This window comes from Xyrauchen texanus, chromosome 29 (assembly GCF_025860055.1).
Source record: "Xyrauchen texanus isolate HMW12.3.18 chromosome 29, RBS_HiC_50CHRs, whole genome shotgun sequence".
Taxonomy (NCBI): domain Eukaryota; kingdom Metazoa; phylum Chordata; class Actinopteri; order Cypriniformes; family Catostomidae; genus Xyrauchen; species Xyrauchen texanus.
In genome coordinates, this window is record NC_068304.1 from 1,405,893 (window position 1) to 1,433,439 (window position 27,547).

Genomic DNA, 27,547 nt, shown 5'->3' on the forward strand with positions numbered 1-27,547 from the left:
ACGGGGGTATTCGGTGATGCCGCCGGTAGAAGAGACACTTGCGCGTTATCTCTCGCCTGGCTTCATGGCTTCATAACCTTCATGGGAATTAGCAATAGTCCTTGAGGGTCTGGTTGAGACCCCCTTAGAACCTCTAGAGTCAGTTTTTTTCTTATGGCAATTACTTTAAAAATATTTGGGGATTTACAGGCTCTGTCTGTCTTGCCAGCCTGCTTTGATTTTGCCCCAGGAATGGCTAAAGCAATTTTTGACAAAGGTTCCTTTCTCGACTGTAATATAGAATCCTTCTGTCCTCTGCCGTTTACAACGCTGGAGCAGGAAAATCTTCACAGACTTTGTCCAGTCCATGCCCTTCAGACTTATGTCCACCGCACTAGCCAGTGGCGTAAGTCAGGACAACTATTCGTTTGCCATGGGGGCCGCAACAGGGGGGTGGCTGCCACCAAGCAGACTATGTCGCATTGGGTGAGGGACGCTATTGCCCTGGCCTACGAGGCGCGCAGTCAAACTTTTCCAGTAGGTATCAGGGCTCACTCTACCAGAGGGGTCACCTCCTCTAAAGCTGTGGCTAGAGGTGTCCTTCTGCAGCATGTTTGTGATGCGGCAGGCTGGTCTTCTCCGCACACATTCATTTTTTGATTTTATAGTTTGGATGTTCATGCCAATCCGGGCTCTTATGTCCTTGAGTCAACATTACAAGCTCTTGTGAGCACACTACACCATAAGGGGTCCAGACATCCACAGTGCGGCAGCGTGAGTATTCTCGTTCCCAAAGCGCTAAGTCAGCGCAGCATCAAAGTATAGCTTTTTGACAGGGAATGTCTCGGGTTACTTAACTGTAACACCTGTTCCCTGATAAAAAAAATTAGAATGAGATGCTGCACTTCATTGCCGCACTGGGATGCCCCAGGACTGCTCTTCAGACAAAATACCTGACGATGCACCTGTGACGCATCTATTTATAGCCCGGCAACAGGTGCATCTGATGATATCACCAGCAGAGGCTATACATTATGGTAAATTTTATTGACATGTTGCTCACAGCTGGTCACACCGAAAGTTGTTCCCAAAGCACTAAGTCAGTGTAGCATCTCGTTACGCTTTTATCAGGGAACAGGGGTTACAGTTAAGTAACCCGAGACGTTTTATATATATTGTGACATATCAGATTTCAGTATGGATTTAACCTAAATAAAACTGTGTATACAGAAATTGGAATTAAGAATTTAATACTGAATTTCCAAAATAAATAAATAAATAAAACTGCCTCCTCATTTCAAAAGTCCACCACATGTCATTGCTCTTCATGTACGAACAAACATTGAGCCTGCTTTCAGCAACTGTCAAAAACTTGTGCTTATTAGAAGCCATTTGATTGGGGATGTTAGTAATTTAAGGACAAAATAAAGCTTTCTAGATATGAGCTGAAACAGACCAGGCAGAGGGACAATCAGATGGCTTGCAGGTTTCTCTGTACACTGGAATCATTGTTTGCCATTTTGTATTGAGTTTAATGACTACCTGGCACAGTATTAGCATATCTCTGGCATGTTAGACTGCCATCATCACTATCCAGGGTGAAGCCCATGGCCAGATGCAACGGATTAATTCTGAGCTGCATTTCACTGTCACATTAGGAGCCAAACAGGCAGCCATCAGCGCAGACCCTGCGCATTAAACAGCTATCACATTATGCAGGAAACCATCACAATGGGCTGCAAAACAATTCATGAATTATCGCTTTGTAGCTTTGGAAAGTATCTCAAGTGAATTCATTTGGTTTCACTGAGAGGAGTAATTTTTTTATTTATTTACTGGCTCACGAATGTGCAATCTGAACATTATCACATGTTCAGAGTCACAGAATGGACACTGTAACCTAAAATGCATTTTATAAAATTGTAACATTCCTTTTGCCTTTATTTATAAAGGAAGTCTTGATTAGTATGTCTAGCAAACCAGTCTTCCAGCAAATGTCCAAGCATGGCTCAGGATGTTCATTTCCCTCACTAGACATGTATTGTCATAAGTATTATCTTCAGACAACCAACATTTGCAGCATTTACATTCAAGGTATAATCCAGATCTTATCCAGAGTGACTTTTGGTAGTCAGAAACGCATGTGATCACATTGCATTTGAAGCACAAACATGAATGCATCCTAATGCATCCCAGATAACAGTGAAGGACAACTCACTTAACAACAGCATTGGGTAAATTACTCAAAAAAGTGAATTACATCTTTAAATGGTAATTGGATTACTTTACATTCCCAATTAAGTTATAAGCAATCACATTACTATTAACATTATTTTAAGCTTCCTAAAGCACTTTCTAAAGCATTTTTACAGATATTTTGGGGTTTTTTGCTCAACAAATTAAAAAAAGATGTCTATATTTATTCCTTTTTAATCAACATAAACAAGTAATACACTCACACGTTTCAACAAGGATTTTCTAAAAATGCACTTAAAACGAAGTAATTCACTTAACTGAAATTCAGTAACTAGAATCTGATTACTATTATTTAAAATAGAATGTATTACACTGCTTTTTGACTTAAAAGTAATTAGATTACAGTGGCTAATTACTGTGTAATCAAATGGTTCTGAATGACTGACAGCTCCAACATTCACATTCAAGCATTCACCCTCCACTCTCTGTAACACAAACTGAATGTCCTTCAAAAAGAAAAGAAAAAAAGAAAAGATATTTTGTAAAATTGGTTCTTTTTTATGCATCACCTCTACGAGTGTGTTGTTGGGGTTTGCCAGAGCTTTGTTGTACAGTTGTTAAGAAGGTCTTGAGTGGTTTTTGGCATGTTTCTAGGTGATTTTGTATCACGGTTTTATGGTAACAGTATCGGTACGGTTCATATTTGCTATGTTCAGAAAAAAAATATTACTGTGAAATCCAAAGTAAGAGTACTCTATTTGGTAACAAACTCTTAAACAGGTTTGCCCTTAATAAAAAACATTGTTTTAGAGTAACTATAGTTTAACTATGGTATTTGTAGTAAAATCATAGTAACAACATAATCAACAAGTAACCATGTTGATTACATGGTCATGTTTACAATATATAGTATAATCATGGTTACAATGTGGAAACTACAGTATTACTATAAGAAAACAATGGTTCATTTCCGTTATGGTCTTTAACTAAAAAAAACTAATTAATAAATCAACATTTTAACTTAATACTTGCACTATTATGCTACACGCATCGACATAAAATGCATTTCAAACTCTACTGCACATCAATATTCGGAAGCTGTACATCACTATAGAAGGACCTTTGCTATAAAAATGGATACAAGAGATGTTGTGACATGGCTCGAGTGTTTTAATCGTATGAAGAAATCACACATCTTAGTCAGCAGAGAACATATCGTTGGTAATGAACACCCCAATCGCTTTAGTTATTATTTTATGCCAGTTCGAATCAGCACTGAGTGCTTGCTTAAAAACGAAAGGAAGTGTGTGCATTTTCAGCTCATCTGGCAGTGACAAGTGATTTTGGCGTAATATGTCGATGTATTACCAGTATACAGCACTCGTGTCAAGCGATGTCTGCAAACAGTGCCTGTTTTGTAAAGGTTTTTGACAATTGCTGTTGTAATTGATTGCAAAAAAGTAAATGTTTCCAGACAGGAGACCTGAATAACCCAAGGGGCTTCTCTATCAGTGACTAATTTTTTTCACTTGCCATTTTAAACTACACACAACGCTTGCAGAACAGTGATGTCATCTAGTTGACCCACGTGAATCACAGGCCATGTGTCCATCTACAGATCCATTCATGTGCATTAGCGGAGGTTGTAACTGTGCATGCCTATTTGACAATTTATTTTCTTCACAAAACCTTGTGCTCCAAATGCGTCAATAAACTTGTGGTGAACCGCGGTCCCAGTGCTTACCGAATCGTGGGTGGCGAACTGTACGGTTAGTTTTTTTTACAGAGAACCGTTACACCCCAAGTGATTACTGATTTGCCAAGCCAAAAGAGCCCATCCCCAAGTCTCTATGATATTGTATTATCTGCGGAAATTATTTCTGATTTCTCAGTGAAGTAACGGCACACCTCTCCTTAACAAGACACATGATTTGAGGGATCATTCGCAAGCAGCACTAATCCCAAAATAATTGCTAAATGCAGTCATATGAATCAAGCCTATTGTTGAGTACTTATGAAATACCTGGTCACAAACTGCTCTGTATATGCATTGTCCTCATGTAATACATGAGAAAATACAGAATATTTTCATCAAAATGGAACAGACAAAATTTATGATATGTAAAAGATAGATTCAAAAGGTTGGGACATGTCTTAGGTACAAAGCTCTCCTGTCATTGCCTTCATATGTTAATTGGTGTGATTTCTTCTCTATTTTTGTGGCTGATAGCATCTACATAAAAACTCTGTCATACTAAACATCAAGATTTGACATTTGTCCTGTGAAAGATTACAACTTTAAAGTGAATAGTTTAGTTTGATTTCTCACTGAAAAAAGTGGTAACCTGCAAATATTATCTCTGTTTTATTATTTCTACATGATCTAACCCATAAATAATTATTTTGTTGGTGTAACCTAATTCTTCAGGTGAATTTAGTTAGATTAAAAAAAAATACATTTATTAAATCTATTAAAACCAAATAATTTAGATATTACCACAAGATATTATTCTGAATTCTGATATCTAAATCATATTTAAAGGTTACCTCTCAAAATACCTTTTTCATTGCAGTGTGTTATCTGAATGAGTTCTTGATTTTTCTAAAGAGGGAATTATTTGCCGTTTGGTTTCACATTAATTAATGTTATTCATAAAGAACTTTGTGTAATTTTCCAATCTTTCTGCTACTGTGTATATGTACTGTACATTTCATTTCTTACACAAATCTGTCTATCCATCTTAATGCATTCTCACCCCATTCTCACAGCATTATTTTCTGTGCATCTCTTTCCAAAACATTGATACACTCTAAATTGATTGTGGTTTTATATTTTTTCTTTGTCTTGCAACCCTTCCATCAACATTAATCCCTCAGAATCCACACGACCCCCAAACACACACACACACACACACACACACACACACACACACGTTTGGTGTATGAATGTCACTGTAGATGTCACAGTTCTGGATACAGAAGATAAAGCTGAGAACACAAGACTTCTGTTTGTGCACAAAGAACAGCTTCAGCTCTTCAAAAACATCAAAACAGGAGATTTTAAAAGAAAAGGAAGAGCAGAAATGAGTGACGAGAGGACAGAAGATCTCTATTCGTAATATTCTATTACAGTCTTAGTTATACAAATTATGACATTAAATATGAATTCATATTTATTTAATATTGAGAGTAAGAGCTAGTAAATTTCAATCTTGAGAATTTGTGATTAAATCGATAAAGTATTTAAAATAAAGCCAGTTGGTTTTAAATGGTTAGAAAAATACACCCTCATAAAGGCCCCTGAAAATCAAATCTGTGCATACATTGCATACATAACGTAAAAGTACATTACTGACACATCAGTGAAATGACGTGAATGAAACCACAGAGACAGAGGTCATTAGTTTCAGCACATAATGCATAATTAAATCCAGTTACTTTTGTTACAGTGTTCCTGCTATTTTAAATTAGATTAAAGTGATACTATTGAACTGTTTGTAATTACGCTGTAATAATTTTGTGATGCTGGATAATTACACATTGCTTTTGTGAAGACTGTGGTAATTTGTTGTATTAACATTATAGTTATTCTCAGATTACACTGAGCATTCTCAGATTACACTTTAAATTACAGTGTTGAAATGACTGTGTATTACCTTAGTAAATTGTGATTGTTACTTTGAATATAGTAATTAGTGACCTAATATGTTCAGCACAGACAAGGAAATCTTCTGTTTAATTCCAGAAAATTATACATGGTTTACTCCAATATTCTCCTGTTAATGTTGTTGTATGTTTTATTCTCATGTACCATGACTGTATTGCACCTGTTGTGCTCTTTTCAGTTGATTTGTGTGTGTGCGTGCTTGTGTATGTGTGTGTGTGTTAAACATTTTAAACAATGTTTTATTGAAAATGTAAAAATGCAGAAAGTTTTTTGTAAGGGTTAGGTTTAGGGGTTTAATCTATAGTTTGTACAGTATAAAAATTATTATGTCTATGGAAAGTCCTCATAATGATAGGTAGACCAACATGTGTGTGTCTGTGTGTGTGAATCTACCAGTTTTGGCCTCAGGATAATCCACCCACACATGAGTGCTGGGATCATACAGCACAGAAGAAGAAAAAAGTGAAATAGAGCAGTTGAACTTCACATCGGTACTGCACAGTTATATAAACACACACACACATAACACAACACAATTTTACAATGCAAAGGGAGGATTGTGATCATTTATACACCTACATCTCATAAACACACAGGAAACCTAAAATCATACTTCCACATCTAAATAAACAGTCAAACACATTTTTATATTGACTTTATAAACCTTATACAACATTATTTTACACCAGTTCGAATCCCATTCGGAGCGGGTCGAGCAGGACCGGTTACACTAATAAAAGTACTTGTTCAAGGTTTGAATAGGTAAAAATTACTCCTTGATGTAACAAGTGCACGTGTCACTTTTTCCAGTGCATGTTCATGTTACTCACCCTGATATTCCTGTCCTGGGATGTAGGCTGTTGGGTTTCCGTTGATCTGGAAGGTGAGCAGAACCTCCCCTCCTGCCTCGGCTCCCGAGGGCCCCTCAAGCTCGCCATGGTGAGTGCACAGAAAGAAGAAGGGATTGAATCGGGGGTAAAAGCCTGTTGTGGTGCCTCCCAAATCCACGTTGCCCCCGGACACCAGAGCCAGCAGGGCGCAGGTGAGAGCGCCAGTCACTGCGGCCTGCGTCATCTCCACTCCAGCAGTAGACAGGTGCACAGGACAGAGAGTGTCTGAGGGGTGTGCAGGTGTCAAAGGTAACCTTTCTGTGCGTGTGTGTGTATTCTGTCCTCCCTTCACACACAGGGAGTTCAGAGGCTCGTGTGCCGCCCCGCTCCACCACTTAAATACCTCTTACCCCTCCCTCTGCCTCACTCTCCTCCCACCACCCTCCCTCCTTCCCTGTCTCCCTCTCTCTCTCTCTCTCTCTCTCTCTCTTTTCACAAACCAGCTCTTTTCTCTCTCATCTGTTTCCTCTCTGCTTCATTTCTGTCAATCATTTTAATATGTCTGTGTGTATGTGATTTATCCATTCTGTGTTTCGGCTTTTACACTCATTCAAAGTCCCTTTGTCTTGTTTCTGGTCTCCCTCCATCCCCCCAAAGCCAATTCTCTGTTTTTCCTTTTCCACCCAAAGATCACACCTCCCTCTTCTTCTCCTCCCCCATTCTCTGTGATAGGACCCTCTCCTGTCTCAGCACCTCTTTGTGCTTAAATTACTAATTTGTTCTTTTTTCTTAAATAATCTTTTTTTTTCTTCCAGGAGATTCTCTCTCCTCTCTATCTTTATTTGTTTCTCATTCTCCTTCATGTTAACGTTCCCTTCATATGGACTTAATCTTCTCCTGTCTGTCTCTCAAATAAAGAGACAGACAGACACTTTCTCCATCTGTCTGCTGTTGTGTGATTCTCTTTAAAATGATGCGGCCATCTGAGATGTGAAAGTTGGACTGAAACCACAATGGTGGAATAGGGATCACCGAATTTTAATTTTTGGATGGCAGAATTATAACAACATTGGTAGACCTGCAAAGATTACAATAATATCCTTATTGTATCAATAACACTTTATATTTTATGTTCCCTTCATTAATGGTTTATAACTTTGCCATTCAATATATAGAGTACAATCCCATATCAGGATTCTCTTTTGTTAGTAAATGATGGAAAAATAAATGTCTAGATTATGATGTATGTCATTTTAATGGCAAACTTAGATATAAAATCAAATGAAATCCAGATGGGACTGATAAGAGTCCTTTGCACTTTCAAATGGATGAATTAATTATCATCAAAGCTAAACAAGAATGAAATGCATGTGAAACAATATGTCTATGTTAGCACTGATTGAATTATGTACACACAGAACAGAATGAAACCATTTTAATGTTAAATTACTGTAGGTGATTGCATTAACTGTGTTACATAAATGTGATGATGTTAATATGTAATTCAATTAATGTATTCACCTCTGAATTAAATATAATATGAACTTAAAAGACTTTGTAAACATTTGTAAGCCTCTAAAGTATGTAAAAGTTTTTACATTTTTGAAGCTGTCCATATGTTGAAATTGAATGTATCTATTCAAAAGTACAAAACAAAGATGTGCTACACTTCACAAAGGAATACTTTTGAATATAAATTAGATCATAATGTATAAGCACTTTTTCAGTTTTTCCATTTTTAATAATTTTCAGCTTTTTTTGCAGTTCACTAAATAGTCCTGAATTTTCAAAAAAAAAATTTTTTAAAGTGCACACATCTTATGTGGTCTATTAATTAATATCAGCTCCTAAAAACTGCATGTCAAAAAATTATACAATTCTTAAAAATATTGTTGAAAATAGTGTCATTGGATTAAAACATGTCCACTTATATATATATATATATATATATATATATATATATGGGACTTTCCTATTATTATTATTATTATTAAAACCACCTGCCTAATATTGTGTAGGTCCAACTCGTGCCTTTGAGGCACGGACTCCACAAGATCTCTGAAGGTGTCCTGTGGTATTGGGCACCAATACATTAGCGGCAGATCCTTTAAATCCTGTAAGTTGAGAGGTGGGGCCTCCTTGGATCGGACTTGTTGATACAGCACATCCCATAAATGCTCAATCGGATTGAGATCTGGGGAATTTGAAGGCCAAGTCAACACCTTGAACACTTTGTCATGTTTCTCAAACCATTCCTGAACAATGTTTGCAGTGTGGCAGGGCATATAATCCTACTGAAAGAGGCCACTGCCATCAGGAAATACTGTTGCCATGAAGGGATGTACGTGGTCTGCAACAATATTTAGGTAGGTGGTACATGTCAAAATAGTATCCACATGAATGACAGGACCCAAAGTTTCACAGCAGAACATTGCCCAGAGCATCACACTGCATCCGCCGGACTGCCTTCTTCCCATAGTGCATCCTGCTGCCATCTCTTCCCCAGGTAAATGACACACACGCACCTGGCCATCCACGTGATCTAAAAGAAAATGTGATTCATCAGACCAGGCCACCGTCTTCCATTGCTCGATAGTCCAGTTCTGATTCTCATGGGCCCATTGTAGGCTCTATCTATACAGTCATGTGCAAAGGTTTTAGGCACTTGTGAAAAATGTTGCATAGTAAGGATGTCTTCAAAAATAATGCAATAAATAATTTTACGTTATCTATTCATATTCAATTCAAAGTCATACAAAGTCCAGTAAACATAAAAAAACCTAAATCAATATTTGGTGTGGACACCTTTGCCTTTCAAACAACACCAATTTTCCTAGGTACACCTGGACACAGTTGTTCTTGGTTGTTGGCACATATACTGTAGTTCTTCTATATATTTCGGTTGTCTCAATTGCTTCTGTCTCTTCATTTAATCCCTACGGATGTTCAGTAGGGGGTCTGTGGGGGCCATGACATCTGTTGTAGGGCTCCCTGTTCTTCTATTCTAATCTTTTCTATTTGCAAAAGTAATGTTTGGGAGTCTAAAATGTATTTCCTATTGACACACTAAAGCCGAAGATATCCATAACTATCTTAAGATAAATGTTTTTGAAGACTTTTGCACATTACTGTATATATATATATATATATATATATATATATATATATATATATATATATATTTTTTTTTTTTTTTTTCAATGAGTCAATGCACATGTTCAAACCACTGGTAAAATGTTTGTCTGAACATGAAACTGTTAATTGTTCTGCCTGAAGTTGCTAATTCAATGTCACCTCTTTTAAAATGATGTCCTTTTTTGTGCACTAATTATGCACTATTATAATTATGCACTATTATAATTACGCAAATGATGAGATGTATCTCGATGGGATAAAGGGATAAAAAGAAAACATATAATGCATATCATTGTTCCACGAAGAGCCACTGTTGAAACATGCCCAAAATCATAAGGGTTGTTCGAGGAGATGGTAGGACAGGCACTGAATTCCTGACATACTGTATGACAAAGGATCACCACAACTTATGCATCCGTTTACAAAAAGGGCTGTCATTTTAACACATTAATTCAGTGCATTTAATTATATATATAAAAAATAGGGGTTTAAAAAAGTATGCAAATTTAATCATGCACTGTACCATAATAAGGAATGTTCACCTTTATGTTTTTATGTTTTTTCTGATGCATGTGTACATAGACGCATTCTACCTCTGACAGATTGGCGAGTTCAAATGCAAAATGGACTGTAGGCCTATCATTCGATGATAGGTTTATGTTCAATAATATGAAAATAAACAATATATAACCTTCTAAAACCACTTTTTTGTGTTTTGATTAAATAATCATTATATCATGTAACTAATTTGTTTAAATGTTCAATTGACAGCCCTAATTAAAGGACAAGATGTTATTTTGTTGTAATTGTTATGAAGTTACCACACACACACACACACACACACACATCGCTCTCCTTTATGAAAAGTAGGTCAGGGAGATCTGGTCTTGGGAATGGAAATGGGGTGGGTGGGTTAGAGAAGGGCTTTGGGGCAGTAATTATTTTTATCTTCATTAAGTGCTACCTCAAGGTTGTTACAGAGCCTTTGACATCTGAAGTTTTCATTCAATCCCTCAGTGCTTGTTCCTGTCCCTACACTGCCATCTTTCGTCTTTACAAAACTGCCTCCCAAGTCTCAGTCAGGAAGTCCCTAAGACAGAGACTTTTTTTTGAGGGATATCGAGCGATATGATTATCAAGGGCATGCTTTTATAGATACATAGACACACTGGATGTATGCCCTATAACTATAGGGCCTGAGTGTGTGCTTGTTTGTTGTTAATTAAAATGTTAATAATTAATTAATCATCTTAATTCATTGTTAAGGAAAGTTATAATTTAGAGTGAGGTTCCACATCACACCAAGTATGTATTTGACATATGTGAATCTGTTTCCGTGACAGCTCCAGAGCTCTCTCCGATACACAATATATGCTAGTGTCCGAACTGACTCATTTCCAATCATTGGCTGCACAAAAATCAACATGCAGATTGAAGAACCTGCTACATTCATGCAGCTTTCTTTGGCTTAAAAATAAATGAATAGTTAGGTTTCTGAGGGCAATTGTAAATGTTTAGTATAAAGAGACTTAAAATTGCTGTGAAAAAGATTAAATTATTATTTGTAGGATGTTGTGGAAGTTCAACAGTATTGTACAAAACCATGTTTTAGCATCACCTTTCCTTCCATAAATGGATCTAGCAGTTGTTGCGATGTTTTTAATATTTTAATATTCAGCTTAACATCTCTTGTACAGCTTCATTGAGCTTGTGTGCAAGTTTAACTAATAGCTTGATTACTATTTTATTTCATTCACCCTGTTCCTGAAATATTGTCACACAATTGTATTAATTTTAAATTGTTTGCAAGCATATCTGGTACGAGATTTGTGAATGGTGTGTAGATGGTAACCAACAAGCAAGCCAATGTACTGTGTCAAGTTGGCAAAGAATGTTGTAAAATTCTATTTTCAATTTTAACAATTTTGTCCTTAATATACTCTATTAGCCTCAGTATTATGTTTTCAAACATCAAAGTCCATACTCTCCTTTAACATCAGTTAAAGGTGATATATGTAATATTTGGAAGCCAGCAAACGAACTGGATCAGAGATAACAGATTCCACCCGACCTAAAAAGTCTCGCCATCCCTCTAAACCAACATGACTAGATGTGTAGTAAAACAAGGATAAATATTGGAGATGCCTTTGGAAGATGGAGACAGCTTAAAGCCCAGAAATCCTTTAAAACGGATTCTGAATTGGCTAATTCTGGCAACCCGCATGATCTTTGAGTCTCGGGCGGGACAGACAACTCTCCAGTATTTTGAATTTGTACTGCAGTACCTATTTCAAATGCTTGTTGTTAATCTTACATATAGCACCTTAATGTGATAATTAGATTAAACTACAAGGAACATTTCCTATAATGTAAAAACTTAGTATATAATTATCATTACAAAAAAAGTCCTAAACTATTAGTTTATTTAGAGATGCTCATTCCCAATTAGTGGTCGACTGATATGGGTTTTTTTCAATGGCCGATATGAATATCTAGAGATCAGAATGACTGATATAAATTCTGATAAACATGATACAATTTAAAAATAGAAAATCAGATGTACTAAAAATTTCTAAAGTGAAACAAACTCTTATTTTATGCAATATTAAAAAAAATTACATAAACTTGAAAAGAAAAGAAAGTGTAAACGTCTAGGTTACTAGTGTAACCCCCATTCTCTGATGGAGGGAACGAGAACGTGTGTCGATTGTAGTGACAAAAGGGGCTATGTGGCAGCGGGGGCGTGGTCAAGCGCCCGTCCGGGAGAGAGAAGCGGTAAGGGCGCTCACACCTGGGCCAAATTATGTCTAACACCTGTCTCTAATTGCAGTAGAGTGAGGAGAGCGGTTAAAATGCCAGCAGCCACAGAGGAGGAGAGAGTGACCGACAAGCAGACCCAGTGTTTTGCCATTTATACGTAGTGTCTGTAAAGTAGTGTGAAAAGAAAATAATTAAAAGTTTACCGTATCCTGAAGACCTGTTTCCTGTTGTCCTTGCAGAGAGAGAGTTTTACACTGGTGCCGAAACCCGGGATATTTGATTATTAGGAACACCTGTCTTCCAAGGATGGAACAGAATCGCCCCGTAGAGTCCTCCCAGCTGGCGGAAGTCCTCCAGTCCCTCGCTACACTCCATCAGAGCCACCAACAATCCCTGCTTGAGCTCCGGCAAGACCAGGATCGTCGCTTCTTTGAAATCATGCGGGCTCAAGCAGAGGACCGGCACGCCATCCGGAGCCTCCTCAGCCAGGAGGCCGCTCCAGCCGCAGCCGCGACCCCGGACACCAGCGCCACATTGCCCCCACCCGCGTTACAGAAGATGGGGCCGGCGGACGACCCAGAGGCGTTCATAGACCTCTTCGAGAGAACAGCGGAAATTTGGGGGTGGCCCCAAGACCAGTGGGCGGCCCGTTTAGTCCCTCTCCTGTCCGGGGAAGCACAGCTCGCGGCACAACAACTGCCGGCAACAAGCCTCCTGGCCTACCACGACCTGAGAAAAGCCATCCTGAAACGGGTTGGTCGGAGCCCGGAGGAAAGTCGCCAGCTCTTCCGGGCCCTGAAGCTCGAAAAGTCCGACCGCCCGTTTGCATTCGCTCAGCGGCTCCGTGATGCCTGTCGGAGGTGGCTGCTCTCGAGGGACCGCGGCGTCGAGGAACTAATCGACCAGGTGGTACTGGAGCAGTTTGTTCAACGTCTGCCCCGGAAGACGGCCGAGTGGGTCCAGTGCCACCGCCCGGCGTCGCTGGAGGAAGCCGTCCAACTCGCGGAGGACCACATGGCGGCGATTCCTAGGGCGGATGAGCCCTCTCTGTCTGTCTCCCCTTCCCCTGTGTCTTCCCCTGTTTTTTTTCCCTCCCCTCTTCCCTCTCACTCTGCTCTCTCCCCAGGGTCCGTTCCTGCCCCCCGCAGGCGCGGAGCGTTTGCACGCCCAGCTCCCCGGCCTTGGGAACACCCGCCAAGCCCTTCCCCATCCTTCAGCCGCTCTCCTCCACAGGTGGGGGCACCCGCCAGCACGGGTGCGGCCGCAGCGCCTGGGCCGGTCTGCTGGAGGTGCGGAGACCCAGACCACTTCCGGGATCAGTGTCCGCTGATGGAAATAGGGGCAGTGGTACGGGTCTCCGATGTTCCACAGACTGCCCCCGATCGGGCTGGAGCGTACGGATTCGGTAAGAATCCAGGGGGTACATACCAAGCTTTGTTGGATACCGGCTGTAACCAGACCACCATCCACCAACGCTTGGTTCAACCCGGGCTTTGGGCTCAGCTAAACTGGTGAGGGTAAGGTGTGTGCACGGGGATATTCACAAATATCCCGTGGTGACTCTGGCGATCAAATTCAGGGGAGAAAAACATAGTGTAGAGGCAGCGGTTAGTCCCGCCTCACCCATCCGCTAATTTTGGAGTACGGATTGGCCGAATTTTAGAAAATTATTGGAGGGAGTTTGTGCGGATGGGTCCTGCGTGAAAGTGAAGGGGTGTGTGATGTGCGATGCGTTGGCGGGGGGAGGCGGAGCCAGGGCCGTCCTCTGCTGCTCCGAGTGACGTGGGAAGGGGCGAGGTGGACGCCCCTCCTCTCCGGGAATTCCCGGAGGGGGGACTTTCCCTTGGAGCAGTCGCGGGATGATACCCTTAAGCACGCCTTTGACCAAGTGAGAGTAATCGATGGTCAACAACTCCGGCCGGGTGTCGCCGTCTCATATCCGTATTTTTCGCTGATCAATGATCGCTTATACAGGGTGACGCAGGACGCCCAAACAAAGGAGGAAGTAACACAATTATTGATTCCACGGAGCCGTCGGGAAATGGTTTTCCAGGCGGCTCACTATAATCCTATGGCCGGTCACCTAGGGGAACGGAAAACACTTCTCCGTCTAATAGCCCGTTTCTATTGGCCGGGCATTGGCGGTGACGTCCGCAGGTGGTGTGCGGCGTGCCGTGAATGTCAGCTGGTAAACCCACCGGCCACCCCGAAAGCGCCATTGCGCCCTCTACCATTAATCGAGGTCCCCTTCGAAAGAATTGGGATGGACCTCGTCGGGCCATTAGAACGGTCAGCACGCGGACATCGCCTCGTGTTAGTCCTAGTGGATTACGCGACGCGGTATCCGGAAGCAGTGCCTCTGAGCAACATCTCCGCACGCAGTGTTGCAGGGGCACTCTTCAAGATAATCTCCGGGTGGGGATTCCGAAAGAAATCCTCACCGATCAAGGCACAACTTTTATGTCACGAACACTTCGCGAACTTTACGAGCTCTTGGGCATCAAATCGATTCAGCACTAGCGTTTACCATCCTCAGACAGATGGCCTAGTGGAACGCTTTAATAAAACGCTCAAGAACATGATTCAGTAAATTGCATACACGATGACGCTAGAAATTGGGATAAGTGGCTAGACCCCCTGTTGTTTGCGGTACGAGAGGTCCCGCAAGCCTCCACCGGGTTCTCCCCGTTTGAGCTGCTGTACGGGCGACGCCCGCGGTGTCCTTGACGTCATCCGCGAAGCATGGGAGGAGGGACCTTCTAACAGTAAAAATGAAATTCAATTCGTTCTTGATCTTAGAGCAAAACTCCACACACTGGGGCGACTAACACAGGAGAATTTGCTCCAAGCTCAAGAACGCCAACGCCGGCTGTATGACAGGGGTGCTAGGCTACGGGAATTTGCACCGGGAGACAAGGTACTCGTATTACTCCCAACATCGAGCTCTAAATTACTCGCTAAGTGGCAAGGACCCTTTGAGGTCACCACGACGAGTGGGGATCTCGATTATGAGGTTGTACGTACCGATAGAGGGGCGCGCGTCAAATTTATCACCTCAACCTCCTGAAATTATGGAGGGAGGAGGCGGCCTCTGTGACGTTGGCCACGGTAGTTCCGGAGAGGGCGGAGCTCGGACCGGAGATAAACAAAGACTACAATCTCAACACTCCGGTCACTTGTGGAGACCAACTCTCACCGCGGCAGCTCACAGAGGTTTCTGAGTTACAAAAAGAGTTTGCAGACGTGTTTTCCCCTCTCCCGGGCCGTACAAACCTCATACAGCACCACATCGAGACCGAGCCGGGCGCGGTGGTGCGTTGCCGCCCCTATCGCTTACCCGAACATAGAAAGAAAATCGTTCGGGAAGAATTAGATGCAATGCTTGATATGGGCGTAATAGAGGAATCCCACAGTGATTGGTTCAGCCCGGTTGTTCTTGTTCCCAAGAGTGATGGGTCGGTTCGGTTCTGTGTGGATTACAGAAAAGTCAACGCGGTGTCTAAATTTGACGCGTACCCAATGCCCCGTGTTGATGAACTGCTCGATCGGTTAGGTACTGCTCGATTTTACTCGACCCTGGATTTAACAAAGGGTTATTGGCAGATCCCCTTGACACCAATGTCCCGCGAGAAAACAGCCTTCACCACGCCGTTTGGATTACACCAATTTGTGACGCTTCCTTTCGGTTTGTTTGGGGCACCAGCCACGTTCCAGCGACTCATGGATCGGATCCTCAGACCGCATACTGCGTACGCCGCTGCCTATTTAGATGACATTATCATCTATAGCAATGATTGGCAGCGGCACATGCAACATCTGAGGGCCGTCCTGAGATCGCTGCGGCGGGCGGGGCTCACAGCAAACCCTAAGAAGTGCTGCGGTTGGGCGTGTGGAGGTACGGTATCTGGGGTTCCACTTGGGTCATGGCCAGGTGCGTCCCCAAATTGATAAGACCGCGGCGATTGCGACTTGCCCTAGACCTAAGACCAAAAAGGGGGTGAGGCAGTTCCTGGGGCTGGCTGGCTATTACAGAAGATTTGTGCCTAATTATTCGGACGTCACCAGCCCGCTGACTGACCTCACTAAAAAGGGGGCTCCAGATCCGGTCCAATGGTCGGAGCAGTGCCAACAGGCGTTACGCAGATTAAAGCTGCACTTTGTGGGGGCCGCTTTTGCATGCACCTGACTTTTCTCTCCCTTTTCTATTGCAGACGGACGCTTCAGACAGAGGGCTGGGGGCCGTACTCTGCAGGTGGTGGAGGGGAGGACGCCCGGTGCTGTACATTAGCCGGAAGCTCTCCTTAAGGGAGACTAAGTACAGCACCGTGGAAAAGGAGTGTCTGGCCATCAAGTGGGCGGTCCTCACCCTCCGATACTACCTGCTGGGGCGGGCCTTCACCCTCTGTTCGGATCATGCCCCACTCCAGTGGCTCCACCGCATGAAGGATACTAACGCCCGGATCACCCGTTGGTATCTGGCTCTCCAGCCTTTTAAGTTCAAGGTGGTCCACAGACCGGGGGTGCAGATGGCTGCCGCCGACTTCCTCTCCAGAAATGGGGGGGGGGGAGTGGTAGGCAGGCCGGATGACGCCCCGGCCTGAGTCGGGCGGTGGGGGTATGTGGCAGCGGGGGCGTGGTCAAGCGCCCGTCCGGGAGAGAGAAGCGGTAAGGGCGCTCACACCTGGGCCAAATTATGTCTAACACCTGTCTCTATTTGCAGTAGAGTGAGGAGAGCGGTTAAAATGCCAGCAGCCACAGAGGAGGAGATAGTGACCGACAAGCAGACCCAGTGTTTTGCCATTTATACGTAGTGTCTGTAAAGTAGTGTGAAAAGAAAATAATTAAAAGTTTACCGTATCCTGAAGACCTGTTTCCTGTTGTCCTTGCAGAGAGAGAGTTTTACAGGCTACTTTCGGGAGCCTCGGAAACCTCTGAATATGAAAAAAGCCAATGCCAAATTGGCTTCTGCGACCTTCGTGAAGACACGAGGGGAGGACCTTGTACAGGTATGCCCGGCCCTGGAGCGCCAACTGTAGAAAGGGTTGGTGTCGGGGCAAAATTGAGACGTAAAAGTATGCGTCCTTCAGGTCTAACACTTTGAATCAATCTTGATGCCGGACGCAAGTTAGAATGTGTTTTTGCGTGAGCATCTTGAACGGGAGTTTGTGCAGAGCCCGATTGAGAACTTGCAGGACTAAGATTGGTCTCAACCCACCTCCTTTTTTGGGTACGATGAAGTAAGGGCTGTAGAAACCCTTCTCCATCTCGGCTGGAGGAACAGGCTCTATCGCATCCTTTTGCAAAAGGGTATCAATTTCCTTGCGCAGGGTGCTGGCTTTTTTGCCTTGCACTGAAGTGGGGCGGATGCCACTGAAACAGGGCGGACGCCTAGCGAACTGACTGTCAAAAGCGGAGAGATATCTGCCGCATCCAGGAACAACGCAAAGGCAGAAGGGCATCTTGACAAAGACGTGTCTTTAAAAAGTCGTTCGCTGCTATGCGTTAACTCTTTTAGAGAAAATAATATTCTTTCAGAGGAGTTGTTTGCTCTTTTAGGAAACACCCAGGGTCGAAGCGCCCAGGGCCGTGGACTGCACTGGCGTGCAGAGGAGGGAGAAAGCCACTGGCAATGCACCGTAGATCCAACAGCAAAGCTATCTTAGAGGTGAGTGAAACAGTAGTGAGTTATTCAGCTCGCTGAACACACAACCGCTCGGCTCTGAAGAAAGAATCTGACTGAACAGATGCACGATCCCCGCCGTTTACACCCCTATGTCAGGGGGCGGGACATGCAAATCCTTTTTCATATTCAGAGGTATCCGAGGCTCCCGAAAGAAGCCCCTTGTGTCACTACAATGTTGAGTGAGTGACAGAAGAGGGACTGTCTATGACAAGTCTATTGGTAGATTTTGGAACTGCCATACGGGAAAGCGAACACTTCTGTTTATCGGCCAAGCGAACGCGGTTATGAGCTGATGCCGACATTCGAAAAACGCACTGTTTTTCCTTTTGTGATGTTTCAATTCAAGCCATTGTGAACAATATTTTTTCATGTGCTCATGTGCATGCATGGCCCTTACAAAAATCAAAAGTTCTGGCAAACACTTTATTTCCATCACTACTGGTAAAGAGCTGCAAACTTTTAGAAAACGTGTGCGACAAATCACAAGCTCATTTGCATGTGAAAATAACGAGTGGGCAATTTGTGGCAAGTTTGTCAGAACTCTAGTTCCCCATCTGTCGCTCTCTTCGACGTTGTGTCTCTCTTGAGCACCGAATATACCTCTGATCTATGAAAAAAGGCCAATGAGAAGTTAGCAGTCAGTATTTGCATACCCCGCCCCCGGACATACGAGAACAAAGGCGAGGCAAATACTAGAGTTCATTCAGAAAATTTCTTCGGAGCCGATGGTTGTGCATGCTGTTCGTGTGAAATCACACCAGTTCCAGTATTCCTCTGACGCTCTGCATGCTGTTGGATTGAGGGCGCATTACAGCGGCGATTTCTCCTTCTTGCATGGCAGTGCAAATTGCCCCTGGGCGCAGAAAAATAAAGATAATTGAAAGAGTGATTTTCTCTAAAAGAGCAATACACATCGCCGTTGAACGTCCTTTTCAGGACGCGTCTTTTTAAAGACGTGTTTCCGCCTCTGTGTAGTTTCTGGATGCGGTTGATTTCTCCCCACCTCTGATGGTCATAAAAACTGCCTGGCGTACCTGGGTTGCGATTACACGCAGGCAGCGTTTTTATGAATGGTCTATGTTTTCAGTGCGAGAACATAGCTGAGGCAGCATTGCGGTCGCGGCTTCTTTTGTCATGAGAGAAAGCCACTTCAGCCGCCCCCCGCACCTCGCCTCTTTCCTACGGGGGAACGACACCTATGGACGAACCTGGTCGAGATGCGTGAGACCGACAAGGTAGTTGCTTTCTCGACGCCCAGTCTCCCGGTTCGGCCTCTTCGGCGACACCGTCAAGGACTTTACCCAGCAGTTCTCCACGGTGAAGAAATAGACGGAGGCGATCTCTCAGATGCTGCCCCGCCGCAAGCCTGCCGCCTTGTGCCATGCCCCGTCTGCTCGCCGAGGGCGTCCCCCTGCGATGAAACAACAAGCTGCTCTGCCTCAACCTGGGCCCAGCTCTCAGCCCACTTGTTGAGCGCTCCGCAGGAAGTAGACACCCCCCGTCTCACGGACCACCTCGAGGACCCGGAAGGTTCCCAGGCGCTCCTGAGACGGATGATCCAGAGCCCAAGACGTTAGCTCCGGAGATGGTAAGACCACTCCGTTCCCCGATGGAGGGCCGGGAGGTGAATCTTCTTTTGAATTTATTTAATTTGCCTGTCCCTCCAACCAAAATGAAGAAGGGATTCTACAGCCCTTAATTTGTACCCAAGAAAGGCGGCGGCTAATGACCGATCTTGGACCTGCGAGTTTTCAATCGAGCGCTGCTCAAACTCCCGTTCAAAATGCTCACGCACAAGTGTATCTTGACATGCGTCCAGCACCTAGATTGGTTCGTAGCAGTAGACCTGAAGGACGCATACTTCCACGTCTCAAATCTACGGTTCGCGTTCGACGGCCAGGCGTTCCAGTACAAAGTCCTCCCCTTCGGCATGTCTCTATCCCCTCGCGTCTTCATGAAAGTTGCAGAGGCAGCTCTTGCCCCGCTCCGAGAAGCCGGCATCCGCATACTCAATTACCTCGACGACTGGCTCATACTGGCCCACTCCCGATAGTTACTATGCGCTCACAGAGACCAGGTGCTCAGGCACCTCAGCCGCTTGGAGCTTCAGGTCAACCGAGAAAAGAGCAAGCTCACCCCGGTTCAGAGCATCTCTGGATGGAGTTAGACTCAGTCTCAATGTCCGCACGTCTCACCAATGAGCGTGCGCAGTCAGTGCTGACATGCCTCGCCAAATTCAGACGGTCACAATGGTCCCTCTAAAACTCTTCCAGAGGCTCCTGGGGCATTTAGCATCCTCGTCTGGGGTTGATGCATATGAGACCGCTTCAGCACTGGCTTCAGACTCGAGTCCTGATATGAGCATGGCACCACAGCACGCACCGTGTGACAATCACCCCCGCCTGCCGAAAAACACTAAAACCCTGGACAGACCTCTGCTTTCTATGGGCAGGACTGCCCCTGCAGCAGGTGTCCCGACGCATCCTGGTCACTACCAATGCCTCCAGATTGGGTTGGGGCGCCTCGGGCCTTTGGAGAGGGGCCCCGCTGCGCTGGCATATCAATTGCCTAGAGTTGTTGACTGTTTTCTGTGCCCTGCGGAAATTTCTCCTGTTAATTTGAGACAAACATGTCCTAATCAGGTCAGACAGCACCACTGTGGTAGCGTACATAAATCGCCAAGGCGGCGTACGCTCCCGCCACTCAGGTCGCTGCATGCCACTCACATCCACGGCAAACTCATTGTGATAGCGGACGCACTGTCATGACAACGCTTGCCCAGCGTAGAGTGGAGGCTTCACCCCCAGTCGGTCCAGCTGATTTGGGAACGATTCACCAGAGCCCAGGTAGACCTACTTGCCTCCCGAGAGACCTCACATTGCCCGCTCTGGTACGCCCAAACAGAGGCTCCTCCTTGGGGCAGACGCGCTGGCACACAGCTGGCTCGCGGGGCTACGCAAGTATGCATTACCCCCAGTGAGCCTTCTTGCACAGGTACTGTGCAAGGTCAGGGAGGACGAGGAACAAGTCACACTAGTGGCTCCCTATTGGCCCAGCCGGGCCTGGTTCTCGGACCTCATGCTCCTCGCGGCAGCCCCTCCCTGGAAAATTCCCCTGAGGAAGGACCTTCTTTGCTCTGGTATCTGCATCCAGACCTCTGGAAACTTCACGTCTGGTCCCTGGATGGGACGTGGAAGATCTAGCTGATCTACCACCTACCGTCGTAGACACGATCAACCAAGCCAGAGCCCCTTCTACCAGGCAGCTCTACGCCCAGAAGTGGCATTTGTTCGCAGATTGGTGTTCTTCCCCCACAGAGGTGCACAGTTAGGTCAGTGCCCTTATTCCTGCAAGAGAGGCTGGAGGGGAGGCTGTCCCCTTCCACCGTAAAGGTGTATGTCGCTGCTATCGCGGCTCACCACAACTCAGTAGACTGCAAGTCCCTTGGTAAGCACGACCAAGCCTGTTCCCCTCCTGGGATCTCTCGGTAGTCCTCGCGGGCCTCCAGAGACCTCCCTTCGAGCCGCTATATTCAGTTGGACTCAGGGCCCTCTCTCTTAAGACTGCCCTGCTGATCGCGCTTTCTTCCATCAAGAGGGTCGGGGACCTGCAACCGTTCTTTCTCAGTGACACTTGCCTGGAGTTCGGTCCGGCAGACACTCATGTGATCCTAAGACCGCGTGCCCAAGGTTCCTACCACGCCCTTCAGAGACCAGGTAGTGAACCTGCAAGCGTCATTACTGTGTCCGGTACGTGATTTGCGTACCTATCTGGACCGCACTCAGAGCTTTAAACGTTCTGAGCAGCTCTTTGTATGCTTTGGGGGACAGCGGAAAGGAAACGCTGTCTCCAAACAGAGGCTTTCCCACTAGGTAGTAGACGCCATTTCATTGGCCTATCACACCCAGGTCGTGCCCCCCCCCCCCTTGCGGGTCCGAGCTCACTCAACGAGGAGTGTTGTGTCCTCATGGGCACTGGCCAGGGGTACCTCCCTAGCAGACATTTATAGAGCAGCGGCTTGGGCAACACCCAACACCTTTATGAGATATTTAGGGTTGAGTCAGTTTCATTTCGTGTTTTCTCAGGTCCGAGGTAGTAGAGGCTGGATCTACCACCGCGGCACTTCCACGTGTCGCCTAAAAACACATGTGATGTATTCGCCACTTTACCTCCCCACCGGGTAGGTGTGGTCTCCGCAGGGTCTTTTCCCCCTGAAAGAATAGGAAATTGGGTAAAACCCCCTTCCCTCGATGCATGTAAGGGCCCCGGCTGTCTATTGCTCTATGCGAGAAACATAGAGAGAAAAGAGGTGCGGCCAGGCTTGGCCCGTTACCAGGTTGGCAAGCGTCACCTTGTTCCCCTGTCTAGGGTAACCAGAAGGATTCCGACAACTTTTTTGGGGGATTGGGGAAGGGTACGTGCAGTCTGACACAGCCGGTCGTTTGGCACGTAAGAAATACCTGCCCGCTCCTGTGTCAGCAGAACACGTACACGGCTCAGCGCATGGCGGATTTAAATTGGACCCCTAGTGTCGCTTCTCCGACACAACATCGAAGAGAGCGACAGACGGGGAACGTCTAGGTTACTAATGTAACCTCCGTTCCCTGATGGAGGGAATGAGACGTTGTGTCTTCCCGGCCACGTCGCTGAGCCGAACCGCTGTAGTGGCCAGACCCATTTCCGGCTCCTCAGAAAAATCCTGAATGAACTCTAGTATTTGCCTCGCCTTTGTACCCGTATGTCCGGGGGCAGGGTATGCAAATACCGACTGCCAACTTCTCATTGGCCTTTTTTCATAGATCAGAGGTATATTCGGTGCTCAAGAGAGACCCCTAGTGTCGCTTCTCCGACACAACGTCTCGTTCCCTCCATCAGGCAACGGCAGTTACATTCATAACCTAGACGATTTTTTGTGTACCTTAAATGTTGGTTTGTTTCCCAAATATGGGATTCTGAATTCAGAGCGTTTGAAACTCCACTAAGTTTGATTATAAATGTAATGTGGAGTCTAAGGAGCAGCCAGATAAGGATCTAAGTGCAGCCTTTTATTGAAGAAACGCAAAGTACAAAGTAAAAGAATTCAAGAAAGAACCTGAACAAGAACACCAAACTAGACTCACCACAAAAATTATATAGACTTAGAGAACAGGAGGGCTTTATATACACACTGTCTGTGTCCGAAACCATGAAAATGCTGCCTCCGGAGGCTGTATATGGAGGTAGGAAGGGACCAAATACCACATCGGAATTCATTGTTCGTGTCACATCCTGTCTACTGAGATACCTTCATCTTATATATTTTTGAAGACAGCACAGATGTATCCTTCACTGCCTATGAAATCCCACAATCCCACAATTCCACAGCGATTGAGCTTTTGTTTCTTCACTTTTTCCAACTTTTTTTGTTTTTTGTGTCATTTGAAATGATTTGCTGTTTTTTGTTTGGATTTCTGTGTTTTGGGTGGTTTTTTTTCTTTCTTGGAAAGCAGCTTCCCAAGTCACCCTCTATCGCTACTATTTCAATGAAACTGATGAGTGTGGACATTCCTGATGCAACAATACTTTTGACATGTGCTTTGGACTGAAGCTGAGAATCTCTCCCTAATAAAAGTATATTGCTGCAATTTTCTCTAGAGCTGTTATCACATTAGTGATGTTATCTGAATAGTGATATTATCTGGTATCAGAGTTAAACATGAAACGTGAGGTTTAGCGTTACACACAATCAAAGGTAATCTAATGCCATTTCATACTTGAGCAGTGAGCAGACTTGTCGTTGTATTTCAGAAGGTGGAAGCCTTTTATGGTTTCATTAGCGAATCCTGACATAGTGTAGGTGATATTGTCTATGTGGTCAGTGAGGAATGTTACTCCATACCATGGAAAAATCCCTAATCCACCTTTTTGTCCTAAATATATTCACCAGTGAGCATTTTGTCCTAAAGATATTCACCAGTGGAACAACTCCATATTTTCTAATTTGGCCATGGCCCGCTTAACCTATTTTGTTAAATTATTTCGCACCTCAGCATCATTTTATAGTTTCAACTTTATCAAATAACAACATTCACTCCAATCACTTGGTAGTCTATCGAATGTTTGATTTCCACACTGCCAATAATTGGAGTACATAAATCCTATTCCTAGGTTTACATCGTTTCTGAGGATATTGTTTGCCACGACTGTTTTGCTATCAATTGTCATAGTTATATTTGTATATGTGTTGCTAGTTATAGCCATAGACACCCCACTTTTATAATAGGATAGGCTCATTATCCCTGTTAAATACTCTTGACTGGTTGACATCCCCACATTGCTCTGGCCCATTATTACAGACACATCTCAGATGTTCTGATTTCTTTATCACAGTCGGTTTTTCTATTGGTGTGACGTTCTCTGCTTTTTCTCTTATTTGCGGTTTAAAACTGTCATTACAAAGCATTACATTTACATTTACATTTATTCATTTGGCAGACGCTTTTATCCAAAGCGACTTACAAAAGAGGAAGAACATCAGCGAATCATCTTAGGGAGACAGTGGTACAAAAAGTGCCATCTTACAAACTTTCACTATCATCATAATAGTATACAAAACAGATTTAAGTGCAACAAGAAATGTAAATATATATATATATATATATATATATATATATATATATATATATATATATATATATATATTTTTTTTTTTTATTATTGACCGGTTAAGTGGTTTTGGAAAAGATGTGTTTTTAGCCGCTTTTTGAAGATAGAGAGTGAGTTAGCTTCCGGATTGAGTTGGGAAGGTCATTCCACCACCGTGGTATGATGAAACTGAAAGTCCGGGAAAGTGTTTTGGTGCCTCTTTGTTTTGGTACGACAAGGCGACGTTCCTTAGCCGACCGCAGGCTTCTGGTGGGAACGTAGCTCTGCATAAATGTTTTTAGGTATGCTGGAGCAGACCCAGTGACTGTTTTATATGCCAGCATCAGGGCCTTGAATTTAATACGTGCATGAACCGGCAGCCAGTGGAGAGAGACAAAGAGTGGTGTAACATGTGCTCTCTTAGGTTCATTAAAGACCAGACGTGCTGCTGCATTCTGGATCATTTGGAGAGGTCTAATAGCACATGCAGGAAGGCCTGCAATGAGAGCATTACAGTAGTCCAGTCTAGTTATGACAAGGGACTGAACGAGCAGTTGTGTGGCATGTACAGAGAGGAAGGGTCTTATCTTCCTGATATTGTAGAGTGTAAATCTACAAGATCTTGCAGTTTTGAAATGTGGTCTGTGAAATTTAGCTCATCATCAATGGTTACCCCTAGATTTCTGACCGTTTTGGAAGGCGAAACTGTAGTTGGACCCAGCTGCACGGTGATGTTGTGTTCAACAGCAGGGTTGGCTGGAAAGACAAGGAGTTCTGTCTTGGCAGGGTTGAGTTGAAGGTGGTGTTCCTTCATCCAGGCCGAGATGTCTGCCAGACAGGCAGTGATTCGAACGGTCACTGTGGTGTCGTTGGGCTGGAAAGACAAGTAGAGTTGCGTGTCATCAGCGTAGCAGTGGTAAGAGAAACCATGTGACTGGATGATGGGTCCCAGTGATGTTGTGTATATGGAGAAGAGAAGTGGCCCAAGCACTGATCCCTGAGGTACCCCAGTAAGTAACTGGTGTGGCTTGGATACTTCCCCTCTCCATGCTACCTTAAAGGACCTTTCTGAGAGATAAGAGTTGAACCAGACAAGCACAGTTCCAGTGATACCCAGTTTAGAGAGGGTGGAGAGTAGGATCTGATGGTTGACTGTGTCAAAGGCAGCAGAAAGGTCCAGCAAAATCAGAACGGATGATCTCGATTCAGCTCTCGCCAGTCTCAGCGACTTCGATGACAGACAGCAGGGCAGTCTCAGTGGAGTGTCCACTTTTGAAGCCCGACTGATTGTCATCCAGCAGCTTGTTCTGTGAGAGATAGGCGGAGATCTGATTGAAAACTGCCCTTTCAAGTGTTTTTGCCATGAATGGGATGAGAGAGACTGGTCTGTAGTGTTCTATCTGTGTGGGGTTAAGTGCAGGTTTTTTCAGCAGTGGGGTTACTCGAGCCTGCTTAAATGTAGTGGGAAAAGTGCCTGCAAGAAGGGATGTGTTAATTATGTGTGTAAGTGCGGTAGGATGGACGGAGAGATGGCCTGGAGAAGGTGTGATGGAATGGGGTCAAGGGAACAGGTTGTGGGGTGGTTGGAGAGGAGGAGTTTAGAGACCTCAGTGTCAGTTAAAGGAGAGAACATAGTGAAAGAAGGGTTGCATACAGGAGCCAGGTGTTTGACAGGGTGTGGTGCTGTGAATGTATTGCTGATGGCTGTAACCTTATCAGTAAAAAATGTGGCGAATATATCTGCTGTCAGTGATGTGTCAGGTGGTGGAGGGGAGGGCAGAGAAGTGTGTTAAATGTTCTAAACAAGCTCACGAGTGTCTGTGGTGCTGTTGATTTTGGTCTGGTAATATGAAGTTTTTGCAGTTTTAACGTTATTTGAAAAAGTTGCGAGCAGAAGCTGATATTTACCTAGATCAGCTGGATCTTTAGATTTCCGCCATCTCCTCTCAGCTGCCCTGAGAACAGTCCGATGTTCACGAAGGATGTCAGACAGCCAGGGGCTGGGTGGTGTAGTCCGTGCTGGTCTAGAGGAGAGAGGACAGATGTTGTCTAGACAGGTTGTTAAAGTAGAGCTAAGTGTGTCTGTGGCAGTGTTCACATCAAGCATGGAAAATACATTTATTGTGGGAAGAGAGGCAGAGACATCAGTGGAAAGGCGAGAGGGTGAGAGGGAACGGAGGTTACGGCGAAAGGAAACCAAAGGTGGGGTCAGTTTTACAATGGATGGGAGAATCATGTTGAATTGAACAAAGTAGTGATCAGAAACATGTAAAGGTGTAACAAGAATATTAGAGGTGGTACAGTTACGTGTAAAAATGAGGTCCAGCTGGTTGCCCGACCTGTGAGTTGCTGTGGTGTGTAGTCTTTCCAAGTCAAATGAGGCCAGAAGAGTATTCAGTTCAATGGCCTGGGGTTTGTCCTGGTGTATGTTGAAAGCATTAGCCAACATTCAATGGTCTCTAGTGGGGTATTATTATTGTATGTGGCATCCAAGAATGCTTTTGCCGCCCTTCTGCACCCCTCCTTGGCCTTCACCCCAATAGGTGAGATTGCCCTCTTGGGGTTGATGTGTCTCGTAAACTCTATTGCTTCTCTTGTACAATTGCTGGGGTCTATTGTCAGATAGAATTGTGGATTCTGGCTGCCCAGCGATTCAAATTTAGCTAATATTGG

At 44.3% G+C, this 27,547-nt stretch overlaps 1 protein-coding gene and 1 long non-coding RNA gene across 2 annotated transcripts in view; both read right to left on the reverse strand.

Annotated features, from left to right (window-relative positions):
• Positions 1-7,027, reverse strand: part of reln (reelin) — a 244,660-nt gene extending 237,633 nt beyond the window's left edge. Inside the window, exon 1 of the mRNA XM_052097389.1 lies at positions 6,673-7,027. Coding sequence (XP_051953349.1) covers positions 6,673-6,916 — 244 coding nt within the window. The 5' untranslated portion in view covers positions 6,917-7,027. The remainder of the gene's footprint in view (positions 1-6,672) is intronic.
• Positions 7,028-25,032: 18,005 nt separating this feature from the next.
• On the reverse strand, positions 25,033-27,309 carry LOC127623134 (uncharacterized). The gene is made up of 3 exons (XR_007968032.1): positions 27,214-27,309; positions 26,783-26,898; positions 25,033-25,748 (listed from the first exon to the last, which is right to left on the reverse strand). It is a non-coding gene; the product is annotated as an uncharacterized LOC127623134 (long non-coding RNA).
• Positions 27,310-27,547: the final 238 nt, after the last annotated feature.